At 39.3% G+C, this 17,931-nt stretch overlaps 1 protein-coding gene across 16 annotated transcripts in view; it reads left to right on the plus strand.

The window, feature by feature from the left end:
- Window positions 1-17,931, plus strand: part of PPP1R12B (protein phosphatase 1 regulatory subunit 12B) — a 204,823-nt gene that overhangs the window by 66,284 nt on the left and 120,608 nt on the right. For 8 of the 16 annotated variants that reach the window (XM_072831465.1, XM_072831467.1, XM_072831466.1 and 5 more), the window contains exons 8-15: window positions 509-651; window positions 3,079-3,096; window positions 5,327-5,439; window positions 8,603-8,806; window positions 10,302-10,384; window positions 11,541-11,666; window positions 14,255-14,434; window positions 17,604-17,786. In XM_072831465.1, coding sequence (XP_072687566.1) covers window positions 509-651; window positions 3,079-3,096; window positions 5,327-5,439; window positions 8,603-8,806; window positions 10,302-10,384; window positions 11,541-11,666; window positions 14,255-14,434; window positions 17,604-17,786 — 1,050 coding nt within the window. Of the gene's footprint in view, window positions 1-508; window positions 652-3,078; window positions 3,097-5,326; window positions 5,440-8,602; window positions 8,807-10,301; window positions 10,385-11,540; window positions 11,667-12,180; window positions 12,222-14,254; window positions 14,435-17,603; window positions 17,787-17,931 lie in introns of those variants that run through there. The other 8 variants (XM_072831457.1, XM_072831460.1, XM_072831463.1 and 5 more) reach the window with 6 other exon arrangements.

Raw genomic sequence — 17,931 nt, forward strand, 5'->3', positions numbered from 1 at the left:
CCTGAGCTGAAGGTACAGGCTCAACCGACTGAGTCACCCAGGCGTCCCGGGTGAATGTGTTTTAAATTTAGAAATTAATTGAGACTGTATACATTTCCCCACCAGCTTAGGGGTTCCTAGTCCTAGTTGCATCACTAACTCTAAGTTCTATGAAACTCTTAAGTTCTATGAACTCAGGGACCATGTGTATTTTGTTTACCACTGTACCAGGGCCTAGTGATTCCTGGCCTGTAATAAGCACTCTGTAAACATTTGTTAAATGACTTTTTGAAAATATTTACCTGCCTAATCACTGTTAAGATTCATGGGCCTCCTTTTTCTTGTGTGTTGAATGGGCTAGATTTATTTGAGTAATACTCTGAAGTCAAATGCTGAACCTCAATCTGCAAAAACCCAAGAATTCAGAAAAAGGTAGATGTAAAGAAGGATTTATTCTCCTTATGCTTGTCAGTGAACTTAAATAGTTTGCCATTTCTGAGCTACACTCAAATTGTCATCTTTAATTTAGCAAAGAGAAGATGCTCTATGAAGAAGAGATACCCAAGTCCCAAGAAATGGAGGAAGAAAGTAAAGAGTCCAGCAGCTCCAGCTCCGAGGAGGAGGAGGAGGGTGAAGATGAAGCTTCTGAGTCAGAAGCTGAGAAGGAGGCAGGTAATGCCAATGTGTTGATAGCACAGAACTCTGTCTCCATACTGCAGGGAGGTCACTGCTTGTCAGAGCTAAGGGCCTCAGAGGGCTCCAAAAAGAGCTTCAAGGTTAGTGTTCAAAGATAAGGTACCAAATTTCAAGTGAAAACTTTGTTGTGAAAGCTGTAAGCTATGTTAGAATATGTGTACTAGTTTCTATGTAGCCATATGCTAAGGTGCACAAAAATTCCTTTTTTAAAAAAGATTTATTTATTTTATTGAGAGAGAATGAGAGAGCCCTCACACACATGCATATGTTGTGAGCAGGCAAGGAAAGGGAGAAGGAGAGAATCTCCAGCCAATTCTGTGCTGAGCTCGGAGCTCAAAGGTGGGTTTGATCCCATGACCTTGAGATCATGACCTGAGCAGAAATCAAGAATTGGATGCTCAACCAACTGAGCCACCCAAGTACTTTCCAAAAATATTGTGTAAAAGAGCCAGCTGTCTGATCTTGGGTTAGTAGAGTGTAGAGACCAGATTCTAAAATTCAGTATGCTTAGAGGCTGAGGAGGTAAGATCTTGCAGAGGCACATTTGGTCAAGTATCCTTAACCAGCTGGTGAAAATTTGCATTTAATTCTCAGGTTCATCTGATTCCCTAAACAGAATCCCAAGATTCTGATTTCCTTCATTTTCCTTCTGATTACACGAAGGTCCTTCAATTCCTGAGTTGGGCATTGAAGAAGGAACAAAATCATATTTACCTTTATGACTCTTGTTGATATTATATATGCTTCATATGGCATCTCTTAAGTTTATCATACGGCAAGACAAGAAGCCCAACAGGGAGGGTAAGGTGCTGAACATGGTCAGATCAATAAGCTGTAGAATCACCCATAGATTATGATATACAGGCAGGCAAACACTGAGAAAAGAGTAACCACTGAGCCACCTACGTGCCCCAAACACCCTTTGATTATACTATACCTTTGATGACTTCTGTCCAGAAACCATCTACAACCACTTTCCCCACAACCATCTTTGCCTGTAGTATAAATCCCAAGTCCTGTAGCCTGACCTTCAAGATCTCTCATAATGTATCTTCAGCTGACCTTTCCAGTGTTGTCCATCAGCAGTGTCATCTACTAACCAAGTTGGATTGCTTGGTTTCCCCAAACATGCCCTGGGCTTCCCTATCCCTGAGCATTTATTTGCACCTTGGAATTCACTTCTGACCATCAAATGAATGATTTCTGTTAGAAGCCATAGGATTTACCAGGATGAAGAGGCCTTCCTTTAGGTTTTCCTATACCAAAAACTGAAAAGGAGTGGACCACCTCACTGTTCTCCCCTGAACATAATTGCTCTCCTGTTTGTATCCCTCTAGAACTTCATACTTCGTCTCTGTTGTAGCACTTAACGTTTCGGCTGGGAACTCTAGGGTGATCATTTACTCCTAGGTCTCTGCATGATGCCCAACACAGGACACACATTCACATTCATTAAATGCTTTTTGTTGGATATATCTAGGGGATACACGGGAATAGGAAGGCATATACATGAATAAAATACATGCCACATGAGAGGTATAAACATAGTCATTGGTATTCACTAGTAAGAAAGATTATATTTAGTTTGGGGGATTATAATGACACTTTACATTTGGGTAGTGCTTTTTTTTTAAATTTATTTTTAAAAATTTTGGGGGGTAGTGCTTTTTACTCTGCAGTGCACTTACAACCACACCCTGAGAGATGTATTATCACCACATTTTAGAGTGGGAAATTGACCCTGTAAGGGGTGAGGCAAATTGGGTTTCATAGCTGGTGAATGGTGTGCCTGAGATCCTGGGACTCCTCAGAGAAGCAGGGGCGGAGTGAAATGTGGAAATTATCTCCCTAAAAAAAATGGAAGCTAAAGGTATGGAAAAGGATGAGATTTCAAAGGAAGAGATTATAGAGAAAAGATGTACAAAAAAGAATCATGGGGCATCCTATGTTTAGGAAGTGAAGGAGGCAAAGAAGGTATAGTCAGAGAGGTTGAGGAAAAACAGGATGTGTGTTTCTGCATCACAAAAGCCAGGGTAGGAGTGGGATGGGAGAGGTCAAGAAAGAGACAACAGTTAGCACTTTGTGTAGACTGATGTAGGCAGAAGCCAGATGGTTCCAGCAAGCTTCCCTGCTCATTTCTGCCACTTGATGCTTTATTCATGTTTCAAAGCCCAGCTCAAATCAGCTTCCTTTATGAAGGAACTTGTATCATCACAGATACAAGTTTTTCTCCCCTCCTCTGACTGGTAGCTATTTGTTTGAACCTCTTTTATATTACTTATACTAGCTAATATTAGTGTTATTTCTTTCTCATCTCCTCTCTTCTTCCCCTACCAGCAAGTTTCAGAAGCACTGAAATGTATTGTGTGTCTTGTTTATCTTTCTGTCTTCCATAATGCCTAGCACTGGGCCTTCTACATGGTAGGTGCTCAATAAATATATGTTACCTAAGTGTATATTGGAAGAATGTGGGGAACTGAATTATGTCTAAACCTTTCCAAATGATGCCCAACACATTATGTATGTACTGAACAAGTATTTATTGAATGTGCTTATCCTGTTTTTAAAGATCCACAGATACGACCTCATAAAATGACAGTTTTCATGTGCCTTACACATAAATGTAGTTGTAAAGAATACTAATTCTATTTTGAGGTAAATGTAAGTAGTTTGATTTGGATTTCTATTTTCGACTTAAACATTTGGTATATTAGTTACCTATTGCTAAATGACAAGCCATCCCCAAATTTAGTGGTGCTTTAAATAACATATAGACACAACTCTATTGGTTGGCAATTTAGGAAGGACTTCACTGGGATGGCTTTTCTCTGCTCCACGTGGTAATACTGGGCTTACTCATGTGCTGGTGGTCAGTTGGTAAGTCAGCTAGGGGATGGCTGGTCCTGGATGGTCTTACCTTTCTGGTAGTTGATTAGGATATTTGAGGTAAGTGAACCATATTCATCAAGGAGACTAGCCCCTACTTCTTCACACAGCAGTTGGATTCCACAAGAAGAGAGGGCAAGGCTCAGTGTACAACCACTTTCCAAGCCTCTGCTGTGTCACATTTACTAATGTCCCAGAGGCCATAGAAAGTCACCTTGCCAAGCCCAGGGTCAATCTGAAAGGCCACTACCCAGAGGTCTAGATTCATGGGGATTTCTTACTGTAAGCTGTCACATTTGGCTAGTAAGGTATACTTCTTGGGGATAGAGATATTCAGATTATTTATATATATATATAATTACATTATAAATATATAATTATTTTTATATTATAAATATATAATTATAATATATATTATATTTATATATAATTATTTTATAAATATATATTACATAAGTATATATATTTATAAAATAAAGTGTTTTTTTAAAAAAGATTTTATTTATTTATTCATGAGAGAGAGAGAGAGAGGCAGAGACACAGGCAGAGGGAGAAGCAGGCTCCCTGCAGGGGAGCATGTGGGACTCGATCCCAGGACCCCGGGGTCACACCTTGGGCCAGAGGCAGACACTCAGCCTCTGAGCCACCCAGGCATCCCTTCAGGTAATATTTAAAGAATACCTTGAATATTCACAATAACCACAAGAAATGATGGCCAGCTCACTATGGCCAGAGTTATATGGCCAACGATGCAATTTAAAACATTATCTCTATAGGCAAGAATTAAAATCCCTGATTAATCAGTGAGAAAATAGAGGTTCATATATGTTAAATAATTTGCCCAATGTCACACAGCTAGAATATGGCTTAAAATTGTCATGTAATTCATAGGTGGATTACTCTGGGGCCCTGTTTCCAGAGAACATAGTTTAGAAGGCCCCACCACACCTCCTGGGTGCAGGCACTGATGTAGCAGCGAACGAGACAGTTTCCATTTAATGGAGCTTTAAGGTGGACTGCTGTTTATTAAGAGGGTTTGCCTACTATAGTTCTATAGCTTAACTCACAGTATCCTCTGTAATCCTTTCTACCTTTATTTCCTATTGTAATTCCAAGAATATTCATTACTTTAATTAGGCCTCCTTAAATTAGGCCTACTTAAGCTTAAATTTACTGACCAACAGATGGGTGTACTTTGATTTGAGTCATTACTCATACCCTTTCTTCCTCCTACCAGTTGGTATTTGTCTTCCAGCTTTCTCTATGGCATCTTTCCTTGTTGTTTCCTCCCTCAGAGGATTTACTCTGGGCTCATAAAGCCCTGTTGATCCAACTCAACCAATTTAGCACCTAACTTATATATAATCTTGTGTTGTTACTATTATTATTATACATCTTATCTCTTGTCATGCTTATAATTACCTACAAAGCAAGATGTATCTGGTTTTTCCTGCCCAATCTCTCAAAACAGAGTAGATTTTTATTATGTACTTACTGATGAATTTTGTATATGATACATAATGTGGAGAAAGTTTTCAGTTACATATCTGGGAATTGGAGCCTACAAGAAAGGAATTTTACTACTGACTTTATTTCCTTTTAGCAACAGTAGCTAGAGATTTCATTTTAGTTTAAGTCCAAGCATTACATAGCCCTAGTAATCTGTTTTGATAATGGTTAAACCTTTTCCGTTAGCAGAAAAGTGCATATATACAGATAAGGTTTTCATACTTGCACTTGATGCTTCTCTTGTCTTGAATAATAGATAAAAAGCCAGAAGCCATTGTCAACCATTCCAACTCTGAAAGCAAGAATATTATCACGGAACAGATACCAACACCAGCTCAGAATACCTTCTCTGCCTCTTCAGCTAGGAGAGTGAGTATTTTGCAAATATAGTATGAATATTATATTTCTCCTGCTATGGTAACATACTTTGAAAGGCTTTAAAGATACAGTCTTGCAAGATAATACAGATACATCTTACCTGTCCTAGTCTGGTTAGGCTGGCATAGCAAAATATCACCAACTGTGTAACTTTTTTTTTTTTTTTTTTTTTTTTACCAACTGTGTAACTTTAAACAATAGAAATTTATTTCTCACAATTCTGGAGGCTGGGATGTCCAAGATCATGAGGCCAGCTGAATCAGTTGCTAGTGAGGACTCTCTTCCTAATTTGCAGACAGCTACCTTATATCCAAATATAGTCACATTGGAGATTAGGGCTTCAAGGTATGGATGGGGAGGTACATAAACATTGCATTTATAACAGTGCCCATAAAAGCTACAGATCCATCACTAAACAAATTTGGCTACAATGTATTTAGATAACATAGGATATAATAATTTGGGACCAAAGAAACTTTGTCCATTGCCTATTCAAGGCTAAGTAAGGTGAGTATGTGAAAAACTCAGACTGGGCTAGGAAGATATCTAACGTTCAGTATTAATTGATTTGATGACTTAGGTCCTTTTTTTACTTCCCGTTTAAAATTTTACATTCAGGGATCCCTGGGTGGCGCAGCGGTTTAGCGCCTGCCTTTGGCCCAGGGCGCGATCCTGGAGACCCGGGATCGAATCCCACATCGGGCTCTCGGTGGGTGGAGCCTGCTTCTCCCTCTGCCTATGTCTCTGCCCCTCTCTCTCTCTCTCTCTGTGACTATCATAAATAAATAAAAATTTAAAAAAAAAAAAAAATTTTACATTCATAAGTAGAGTATGGTACTCATCATAATGAGTAGAGAGCAGAGGTAGAAAGAACTTGTTGAACAACTAATACAATTAGTTTTGAGATTAAGAATTGATAGGAGTTCTGGAAAGAAAGCTATTGAAAAAATTCTGTGGTTTTATGGATACTAACTTCCTGATCTTTATAGTACCCCATGAATTGAAAAGACAGGATTACGGTATCATTGTAGAGATGAGGAAACAAAGGCCTGGTTTCCTATTTATTCCTACAAGCATCACTGTGAATCTGTAGAGATGTTTCAGATAGAATTCCCCCCACTCATTACCTAGTCATTTAGCTGTACCTCACATACTGCTTCTAGGTGTGACTAGACTTTTTGCTTTTTTAAAATTAAAAAAATGTTTTGTTTATTTTTGAAGATAGCATGCATATGAACAGAGGGAGAGGGAAAGATAATCTTAAGCAGGTTCCATGCACAGTGGGGAGCCCAATGCAGGACTCAATGCAGGGCTTGATCTCACGACCCTGAGATCATGACCTAAGCCAGCGGAACAAAATCAAGTGTCAGATGCATAACTGACTGAGCCAACCAGGTGCCCCTAGACTTCTTGCTTTTTTAAAAGACAAATACTAAATAAAAAATTTAAAAAAATACATGAGCACCTGGCTAGCTCAGTCAGTAGAGCATGTAACTCTTGATCTCTAGGTCATGAGTTCAAGCCCCAGATTGGCCATTGAGCTTACTTTAAAAAAATAAAATAAAATAAAAAATAAAACGTATACTTATTACACTTTGCTAAAATAATGCTGGAAAAGGCATTTTTCCTCTCAGAATCAGGATGGCTTTTAAAGAGCTGACATGATTGAGCTTCTAAAGCTGTATATTTATGTACATAAATATATACATTGAGGGGATCCCTGGGTGGCTCAGCGGTTTAGCACCTGCCTTTGGCCCAGGGCGCGATCCTGGAGCCCCGGGATCAGGTCCCACATCAGGTTCCCTGCATGGAGCCTGCTTATCCCTCTGCCTGGGTCTCTGCCTCTCTCTCCCCCTACGTCTATCATGAATAAATAAATAAAATCTTTAAATAAAAAAATACATTGAGATGACATTAAAAGAGAAAATCTGAGTGTGAGCTGGAGACGAATGATTTAGAGTTTCTATTGCATTTTCACTATACCAGGCAGTAAAGGTGGCCTGATATCTGGTGAAACACCAAAGCCGTCTTGCAGAGGTCCCCCAGATTCCAGGGAAGGACTGTTGACTGCTGTTCTAAAGACCAGTTTTACTTCAGACTGGTGTTTGGGCTAATACTAGACTATGATGTTTTCTATGGTTTATAGCAAAATGAGGTAATTACAGACAATGTAAGCTTTCCAGAAAGCTTTCTTTTCCAAAGTTAAAATGTTTTTCTTTTTAAAATCTTTTCTAAAGATTTTTATTTAGTTATTTGAGATACAGCACAAGAGGCAGAGGGAGGAGAAGCAAGCTCTCCACTGAGCAGGGAGCCTGACACAGGATCTCAGAGGACCCTGAGATCATGACTTGAGCCAAAAGCAGACGCTTAACTGAGTCACCCAGGCACCCCAAAATGTTTTTCTTTTTTTAATGAAATGATGGTGATAGAGATGGTAATCAAGTTTTTGAAAGACGTTCTCCTGGCAAAAGCTAAAAGATGGCAACTCTATGACATCTACCATTTTTTTCTTTTTTAATTTTGCTGCTTGGTGAAATCTGAAACACTTGGAACTGCTGCCAAGATCAAATAAGCTGTTTCTTTAAAATAAGCAATTAGAATCTGAGTGAAGTGAATTTTAGTATTTTTATTAGTATCAACCTAAATCAGCTTACCACAGTTATTGCGGTACCTTAAAGCTCCTCTGTGTTTTCTAGTCTCCACATACTGTAAGAAGGAATTAAGCTCATTATTACCATTTTACAGGTGAGCATATTGAGACCTAGAGAAGTAAAATGTCCTATTTTCAGTTACACTATGAGTCAAGCAAGAGAAGATGTTTTTACTAGAACGTGGATCTCCTGGTGTTCTAGGTCAGTACTCATTGGTAAGAGAGCAAATAGTGTTTAATTTCTCAGAGAGCAACTCTGTCAGTAGAAGTACTGTGTTAAGAATCTGAGGCTATTTCTGGCTCAGGGAGAAAGGGAGCCTTGAGCAGTTATTAGCGTCTGCCAGGTGAGGAAGGGAACATTGGCAGAAAGCCTGCCATATATTTGTTCTCCTTGGACTGCCTTATGTTGCCTCACTGAACTTAGTTAAGTGTGGGAAAAGGCAAGTAGGCTGAAAAGAATCACCAGGACCTTTTTTTCCTCTTTTCTTTGCTTCTTCCCTCTAGTTCTCCTCCAGCCTTTTTAACAAGCCGGAAGAACCCAAAGATGAATCTCCTTCTTCGTGGAGACTGGGACTCAGAAAAACTGGCAGCCACAACATGTTGAGTGAGGTGGCCAATCCCAGGGAAGCTCTAAGGGACCGAGGCTCTTCCATCTACCGGTCATCATCAAGTCCTCGGATTTCTGCTCTCCTGGACAACAAAGATAAGGTGCAGTTTAGGCAGGGTGTGGGGAGTTCCAGGGCAGTTCCCTTTTGTGGAAATTCAATCTCAGGAACAAGTGAAAGTGTTTTCTAGTCTCTAATTTGATTCTGGAAGTACAGAATCTTTAAAGGGAGATGGCACGTTGATAGTTTAATCAGTTGGCTTTTCACTTGCTATTATTACTTGGTCAAAGAAGAAAAACCCTTTACCTTTTGGCATACCTTATGTCATTCTTCTTTGCCCTCCTTAACTAGGACAAATAAAATAATAAATTCAGTCAGGAACATGAAAATTTGGATATGGCCTAAGTTTCCCTTGAACCAATTCCAGTAATTGAATTCTTTCAGTGTTTGGAAGCAAAGTTCCTTATCTGGTCTTTTGAGCCTAATGAAGCTCAGGCAACTTAGGACTTGGGAAAAAATGTTTAAGTGCCTTATTTTTTTCATTACTAGATATATGATCAGTTGACTTCACAAACAGTTCATCCACATAATCATCCAAAATCAGTACATTTTTATTTCTTAACTTTTGGTTCCAGATTTTCTAGGGCTCATTTGATGCTCTCCTCTGGGGTCAGGGCTTCCCTGTAACCATAGTCTCCTTGTTCAACATTGTGTTTCTGGAGACTCTTCAAGGAGGTGATGATATTGGTTGGATTAACTCTGCAGCATATTTGTTGTACATGAAGCTGCATTTCAAAGAGAAGACAGGCTGTGGAAGAAATAAGGCTTATTTCATGAAGAACTTTATTTTTTTAATTTTTAAATATTTTATTAATTTATTCATGAGAAACACAGAGAGAGAAAGAGAGCACAAGGCAGAGACACAGGCAGAGGGAGAAGCAGGCTCCATGCAGGGAGCCTGATGTGGGACTCAATCCTGGGCCTCCAGGATCATGCCCTGGGCTGAAGGCAGGCGCTCAACCGCTGAGCCACCCAGGGACCCCCTCATTAAGAACTTTAGAGTAGGGCAGCCCTGGTGGCTCAGCGGTTTAGTGTCACCTCCAGCCCAGGGTGTGATCTTGGAGTCCCGGGATCAAGTCCAGCATCAGGCTCCCTGGGTGGAGCCTGTTTCTCCCTCTGCCTGTGTCTCTGCCCCCACCCCACCCCCGTCTCTGTCTCTTATGAATGATTAAATAAAATCTTTTTTTTTTTTTTTTTTAAAGAACTTTAGAGTGGAGCTTTCTGTTTGTGGCTTTTCAAAGGCTCCATCTCTTTTGGCAAGGTTGCTGATTTGTGTAATTTGTGCTGCTGTTTTCCTTTTTTTTGGATCATCCTGGCTTTTCCCATGAGAATTGTTTCCCTACATATTGGTTTTTAATGGAGGAAAGGCAGGAATTAGTCTTTGAAAACCAGCCTTTTGTAATACTACTCAAACTGCAATTGTTACTGGATCTAGAAATAAGATTATATAGGTGTATTGAGCTCTGCGTTTTTACCCAGAATGTTACACTGTGACAGTGTTGTACCTTCTCTGTGCTTTACTTGTTTTGATTTTACAGGAGAGAGAAAACAAAAGCTATTTTAGTTCACTAGCACCCCGGAGGCTCAGCAGCACAAGTGACGTTGAAGAAAAGGAGAACAGGTAATCCTAATACAGGCCAAAAGATGGTCCTCTTGAACTTTCCTAGGCATAGTGATGCCTTGGCCATCACTCTGCTGCCATCTTTCCGCAGGTGCCCTGAGCACATTATGAATTGTTTATGCCTTCTTCTTAGAACTCCTCCCAGCCCTTGCACTCTTGCTTTGCCAGTGCTTTGCCCTTTAGGCTCTCACTTCAGCTTGGGAATCACTGTCTTTAGGAAGCCTTCCCTGACCCTTCTAAGGGCGAATTTGTTTTTACTACGCCAGCAGACTCTGTAAAGGTAGGGTCTATGTCTTGCTGGTTTCTCAGGGACCCCTAGTGTTTAGCACATGACCTGTTCCATGGTAAACACTAAAAATATTATTATTTAATTATTGATCAATTTCTAATTTGTAAGTAGATAAAATTTCAAGTCTTCTCCATCAGTTAAAATGAATGTGAGGATTTCGAGGTACTGCTTGCTGCATCTCGGAGCAGAACCTGATCTAGAACCTTGCTGTTCAAGGTGTGGTCTTCCCAGCCAGCAGCATTGAAATCACCTAGAAGTATGTTAGAAATGCAGAACCTCAGGCCCCACCTCAGTCCTGCTGGATTAGAATCTGCATTTTAACAAAATTCCCTAGGTGATTTGAAGTTTGAGAAGGACTGCTCTGGAGAGCCACAGCTTTGGCAGCAAAGGCCCTGAGGGAACAATTGTGGATTAGAAATCCTACTACAGCCCTTTCTGGATGGCTTCCAGCAGGTTATTCTCTCTTCCTTTCCTGCAGTAGTTACCTCTTTCCCTTGTTACAGACTTCCTCATCTTCCCCATCGTCCTCTTCTCTGCTTCCATATGAGCTACCTATTGGCTTTATAAAGCCCTTTAAAGGAGAAACAAAAAAGTTACAAAAGAATTGGAGACCTTTGACATAAGGGTTTGGTACCTATTGAAATTAGTTGGCTTTGAAGTTGATAAAAGAAAGCAGACAGTAGTAATACTTGACCTGTCCTTTGTGTATACAGGAAAAAACCCAAGCATCCCTTGAAAAGTGTGTCTGTTTCTTTAGCCGTATTACAGTTTCCCTCTCCGACCCTTCTCCCAGTTTGCATTGTATCATGAACAAAACTGGTGGTAGGAATCAGTGCTTTGTTTTGTTTTTTTTCCATGCCTCTGCAGAGAATCAGCTGTGAATCTAGTGAGGAGTGGTTCATATACACGGCAGCTGTGGAGGGATGAAGCGAAGGGAAATGAAACTCCACAGTCAGTTGCTCCTTCTACCTATGTATCAACCTACTTGAAAAGGTACCAGGTTCCAAGGGGTGGGAGATGATATTTCTTCACTCTGGCCATGGGTGTATGGGTAATAATTGCATGCTGTTTTATATCCAATTAGCACCACAAAAACAAATCAAAAAATGAATTACTTTCAGATTTCTTGGGAGTAACATCTCGACTAATTATAAATTAACTTTATTTTCCTGACTGAATTAAAGTAAGCTGATTCCAAATTCTCACCATGAATTTATACTCTCTCCTCTCAGTCCTAATCTTCGACTGGAAGTGACTTCTAGTAATCCCTGAGCAGGACTGAATTTAAATCACCTTTGTCCAGTAGCTAGCTTTCATTTTTCTAAAACTAGAGAAGTTCTCATCTCAAGTTACATTTTTATGGGGGGGAAGGGAGGGACCCTATAGGGTGGTGAGGTGGGTGGATAATGGGGACAGTTTTGTTTTGCATTAAAGAAGTTTCATATTGAAGCCTGTTAATTTAGGGACTTGAGTTGTTTTTTTTTTTTATGACTTTAATGGCCCTCAGATCCATCAAGATGTGAAACTCGCAAGTTTGGTGCAGAGAAGGTACATGGGTTTTCTTCCCCTTTTCTCATCTATGTTCTCTTTTCTGCAATTATTTTCTTTGCCATGTACCAGCCAGCAAGCAAAGCACCTTTGCCAGAGCCATTATACTATAAGACGTACTTAATGAGTATTTTAATTTGAACTTTGCTGCTGATATGGAAGAGTCTGATTCTCATTGCTTACTTTGAATTCTTTCTTCACTTTCATTTACTCAACCCCTCCAACTGCCTCTTCGTGTCATGGGCTTCATCATTAGGTTTTATAGACGATGGATTGGCTGCTCAAGTAACAGCCTTTTGCTATAGACTATATGTTTGGGTTCAAAACCTATTTCCACTTGATTGGAAGAATCTTGTCAACTAGTTAATATCAGAACATGTGAATTAATAAAATTAGTAAGCTATAAAACAAACAGCCACTGTTGCCTTTTAATGGTCTTCAGTTCTGCAGATACGGTTCAGTGATCTCACTGAAGCTTCGTTATGTATATAAACTCAGTGTTTTTGGCTCAATGAAGCAATCACTTATTTGTCTTCAAGACTAAGATCTTAGTCTATCTAAACTTTTTTTTTTTTTTAATTTTTATTTCTTTATGATAGTCACAGAGAGAGAGAGAGAGGCAGAGGGAGAAGCAGGCTCCATACACTGGGAGCCCGATGTGGGATTTGATCCCGGGTCTCCAGGATCGCGCCCTGGGCCAAAGGCAGGCGCCAAACCTCTGCGCCACCCAGGGATCCCCTTAGTCTATCTAAATACATCATTACTCCTTACGGTTGTATCCAAGACCAGGAAAATTGTTCTAAGAAAATAACACTCTAGATCTAGGAAAGAGAAAGCTGCATTTCATTTCCAAGCATGTCGTTACATTGTGATGGGGTTGTTCTTTTTCGTGATCGAAATCATTAACAGAGGGGTAGAGTGAGTAGCATCTGGTTAGATAGGTATAGTTGGCATAATTATGGTAAACAGAGGAGAAAGGGACTGCCTCTAGTTAGGGTAGAAAACATGCTTAATTATATGAGTGCTTTTTGAAAGAAGATCCACAGCTTGATTCATGCTTTGGATTTCCAAATCTTCATTACCCTTAAAGCATTTTTTTGACTACACAAAATCTCGTTTTACGATCTTTTCAAAAGGGAAGAATCATATGCTATCGCTATTTTAAAAAGAAAGTGCAAGAAGACATTTGGCCCTCTTGGACTCTTCCAGGCCTCAACATACTTTCCATTTTCTAGTTCATCTCTTGTCCTTAGGCAGAAATTCCCTTCTTGTGTCCCAGTAAAGTGCATCTTTACCAAGTAAGCCTTCACAGCTTGTGTTGGTCACCCCCACTAGTGTCTCATTACCATAACAGTCAAGACGGTTTTTTAAAAATTCTAACCCAAGTAATGTTTTGCTTTAATTGAGATGGTTCATTCTTATCTTCCTTTGAAACAAAGGAAAGTTGCCTTCTGTTGCCCATGCAATGTTATTTCCTGTACTTAAAACTTTGAATCCTCCCAAAGACACGTTTGTTTTAGGCTTAATAACCACTGTCCTCAGAGACATTTTTTTTCCCCACAGAGCTTTTTTATTCTCCATTCTTTAATTTTAAATTTCTACTCCAAAACCTCTACAAATTCTTGGTCTTACTTTAGCTTCTGCAGTGCTACTTCTATATCAGGTAGACATTTGGGGTTGCATGATTTTTTTGCCTTGGGGTTTGTTGGGAATTACTTTTTCTAATAAAATTATTCTATTTGCTAAATGTTTCTCAGCCCCTATTCTATTCCTATATACTGCTCTTCTGCTTTCTCTTATTGCATATCATCTCTCCTCAAGCTTCCTTCACTCTTTTGGATGATTGACAGATGCCTGCTTGCTGCCAGTGACCCAGCTATAGCTGGAATTGATCATTCACTCCACTTCCCAATTGCCATATCCTCTCTTTGGTCTACATTCCTTTCAAATGCACAATCTGGGGGGAAGGTGGTGCTGGGGCATGGTGGGTGAGCAGCATGTCCTGAAGAAAGTGACTGTGTGCTGTTTTGCAGTGCCTCATTTGGTAGAAGTAGTGACCCCACAAGTCCCTACATTTCAGCCAATCGCAATTCATCTCCTGCTACCTCACCCATTACCATTGGTTCATCTACCTCTCGGGGCAGCAGGTGGCAACCTGCCTCTTGCCCTACACCAATCAGTGCAAACACTGCTGCATCTGTACACCATGGCAGGTAAGGCTTCTTGGGGCCATTTGAGTTACAGTCATCAAAACTCATGCCTCTGGATACACATAAGAGATTCAAACCAAAGAGACTTTGTCACTGTGGAACAAGTTTGAATTCGTGTGAAAATGTCCATGATTTAACAAGGATGTTTTGTTTGGACTTGTATTAGGCACTCAGCAGTTGCTCATTGAATAATCATAGGGTATGTGTCTTTGTACTTGGTGTTAGGCTTCGACTTAAAGTGACTGCTTTTGTGGAATTACTTTGTAAGGGTCATCCTATTATGGGAAAGCACATATTAAAAATATCCACATTACTTCACTTACATTGATTTTCTAGTCATCGTGAGTAGGAGTCTCTTCTACTTACTCTTTTTTTCGGACAGCATATAAACCCAAAACAGATGATAAGCTAACTCTTGTTCCATAAGCTTCCTATAGCCTTCTGAAAATTCTCAGCTCAGTTTTTGCTGGAAACACTGTAAGAAGGAAGAGATGTGTGTTTGTCTAAATTTGTCTAGATTTGTGTTGTTCCTAGGGCAGTAGTGTCTAGTCCTTCTAAAGGGTAGCATGGGAAAGACTTCATCGTGAAAGTGCACCAGGACTTCAGCTGTGGTTTTGACTATGGCTTTCAATCCTTTATGTGTATGGCCAGAGACCTTTTTACTTTGGGGTATGGCAAAGGGACTCTTTTTTGAGGTAGTGTTTCTAGAACTGACACAAAGAAAATGAAAAACATTAGTGATGATAGTGTTGCTGCAAGAACACTCTGGTGGTGTTGCTTGATTGGTTTTTGTCCATTTATTATATTTCTTTCCTTAAAATAAGTGGTGATTATTTGTTTGGCTGGGAGGGATAGGCTCAAGATGGATTATTAATAATAATACTGTACAATTATGTTGACATTTATTAATTAGGTCCTTATAATAGTTCATCTGCATAGGTGTAGTAAATATTATACCCATAGATGAAGAAACTGAAATGCAGAGAGGTTAATTGCTTAACTATTAAGAGTTGAGACCAGGGAAAAATAGTAATGGCTACCATTTGTTGAACCCTATCGTGTGCCGAGCATTGGCTTCGGTACTTATAAAAATTACATGAGCAATTGGTTTATTCACATGTACCAGTAAGTCCTAATAACTGAGGCTTACATATGATAAAGCTTTATTTTTTTCTCTCACTTAAAGTCCAGAAATTTGCAGGGTTGGCACCACAGCTTCAGAGTCATCAAAGGATCCTATATCCTTCTGTCTTTCTGTTTCACAGTTCTTAGATCATGCTTCCATTTCCATGGGTTGCCTCTGAAGCTCTAGCTGTCATGACTGATTCTAGGCAGGAAGAAGGAAGAAAGGGGGAAACGCACCAAGAGGGTATGCTTCTGAACTGAGGTTTTTCCCCAAAGTGCTAATTTTCTGCTCATGTCTCCCTGGCTACCTCTAGCAGCCAGGGAGACTTTGGAAAATGTGGATTTTTAAGTAGGTGCAATGCTGCCCTCAATAATTGATGGATTCTGTTAGGAAGAAAAGGAAAATGAATATGGGTTAGGCATATCTCAGGCACACATATATTGTTCTTATTTTATAGGTGTGGAAACTGAGACCCAAAACTTAATCATCTGCACAAGATCACACATCTAGTAAGGTACTGAGGCAGGATTTGAACCTAGATTTGTCCATGTCAGAGCTTCTATTTCACTGTTAGTTTTCCACTGAGCTTGTATTTTACTCTGAGCTCTATACTAAGTGTTCTACATACATTATTTTATTTAATCATCATAAGACCCTTGACTTTTAAGGTATCATTATTCCCATTTTACCACATTTCAAAATAATAGTATAAGTCCTATTCTGTAATTCAATAAAATAAAATCCTTGGCATTTCCACAGGAGAAAAAAATCGCAGAAAGAACAAAACATGTTATTAACCTAAAAGAATGTCTGGTAAGGTTTTGATAAGTGTAATTTTTTTATAGCTTTGTTTCTGGCTACTTTTATTAGTATATCCTATAGACTCATACATCTTGTAAGTCTGAGGAATTTAGTTTCACCTTTTTTCTGAGTCATTAATTGTTTCTGGAGAAGTGGCTTGTGTTTTTTAGATACCAGTTCAAAACTGTTCTATTTTTATATTTGCATCTAGGTGCCATATTTAGATTTTTACAATCTAATTATTGCTTTCAAGTTTATTCTAATGATGTGATTATTTGAAAATGAGTTTATAGCTACTTATAAGCATTTTTGGTAATTGTGAGTAAGTGGGGGAAAAAAAGCCAGATTTTTAAAATTCCTTATTTTCATTGCTTTTCTCATCTCTGTGAATATCAATTTTGGATCTCTGTTACCCCAGCAACAAGCTGTGACATCACAAATGATAGCTTTTTGGGTGGAGAGCCAATGGTTGCTCTCAACTCTTTGTTAAGAAACAAAGATCTTGTTTTCATGTAAATGAGTTTAATTATACAGCTTGCTGTTGGAAAGTCTGCAGTTAAGGTTACATATAGAATCTTACTAGTTTTTGTTTCTGTTGCTCATGTATGCACTTAAGATTACAGACAATCAGGCATTTGGTTAAGTGGAAAGAGAGCAGTTGCTGAGCTAGGTAAGGGAAAACTAAGCATACTGAGGTTATATTTATCAAATATCTCTGGAATCCAAGAAGATGGTCATCTAATCTAGGCTGAGGACTACCACAAAGACTCTCACTGCCAAGAATTAAGGGGCAGGTGGAGGCCAATATCGTAAGTGACTTTAGTGTCGTTTTCATGTGTGTGGAGAGGCCCTGCCTCTGTGTGCCTGTGTGGAGACCAGATGGTACTCAAGAATCATTTAAAGCACTCTTGCATATGTTACTATCTTCCTTATGCCATAGTTATTTTTTTTTTAATTTTCTAAATCTCAAGCAAAAAAAAATTCATGAAATATAACTCTTTGGGCAGAGGATATCAAACTAAATGTATAATCATACTGTTCTAAGATTTAAGAGCTCAGAATTTAAAAATCCAGTCAAGCAACAAAAAAAATCTGAGCAAGATTTCTCTAGGTACTTATCTCAAACCCTGTGTGTGTATGTGTGTGTGTGTGTGTGTGTGTTTGTGTGCTCCTGCTTTGTTATGTGGCATGCCTGACCATCCTTTTTCTGCTTGTGTTTTTTTGTTTTTGTGTTTTTTATTTCAGGACTCCTTACAAATCCCAGGCTGACTCAACAGTAGAGAAAACAGCAGACAATGTCTCTTCTAGCACCCCACTCTGTGTGATCACTAATCGCCCTCCACCTAACACTGCCAATGGGGTTACAACTGCCACTCTGCTCTCCACTCCTGGAACAGACTCCTCTGTGGAAGCCAGGGACAGGAGGAGGTATGTTATGTACTGATTTCCTTTGTAGGGTTCTGCTTTGAGGTAGGAGATAAAGAAATGGGTGTGAAGTCTCTCCCCCAATCCCAAATACATTTATGAAAGTAGATCTTTATGTTACAGTTTGGGTTGTCTATTTTGCTTCTGG

Source organism: Canis lupus, chromosome 6 (genome assembly GCF_048164855.1).
Source record: "Canis lupus baileyi chromosome 6, mCanLup2.hap1, whole genome shotgun sequence".
In the NCBI taxonomy this organism is placed as follows: domain Eukaryota; kingdom Metazoa; phylum Chordata; class Mammalia; order Carnivora; family Canidae; genus Canis; species Canis lupus.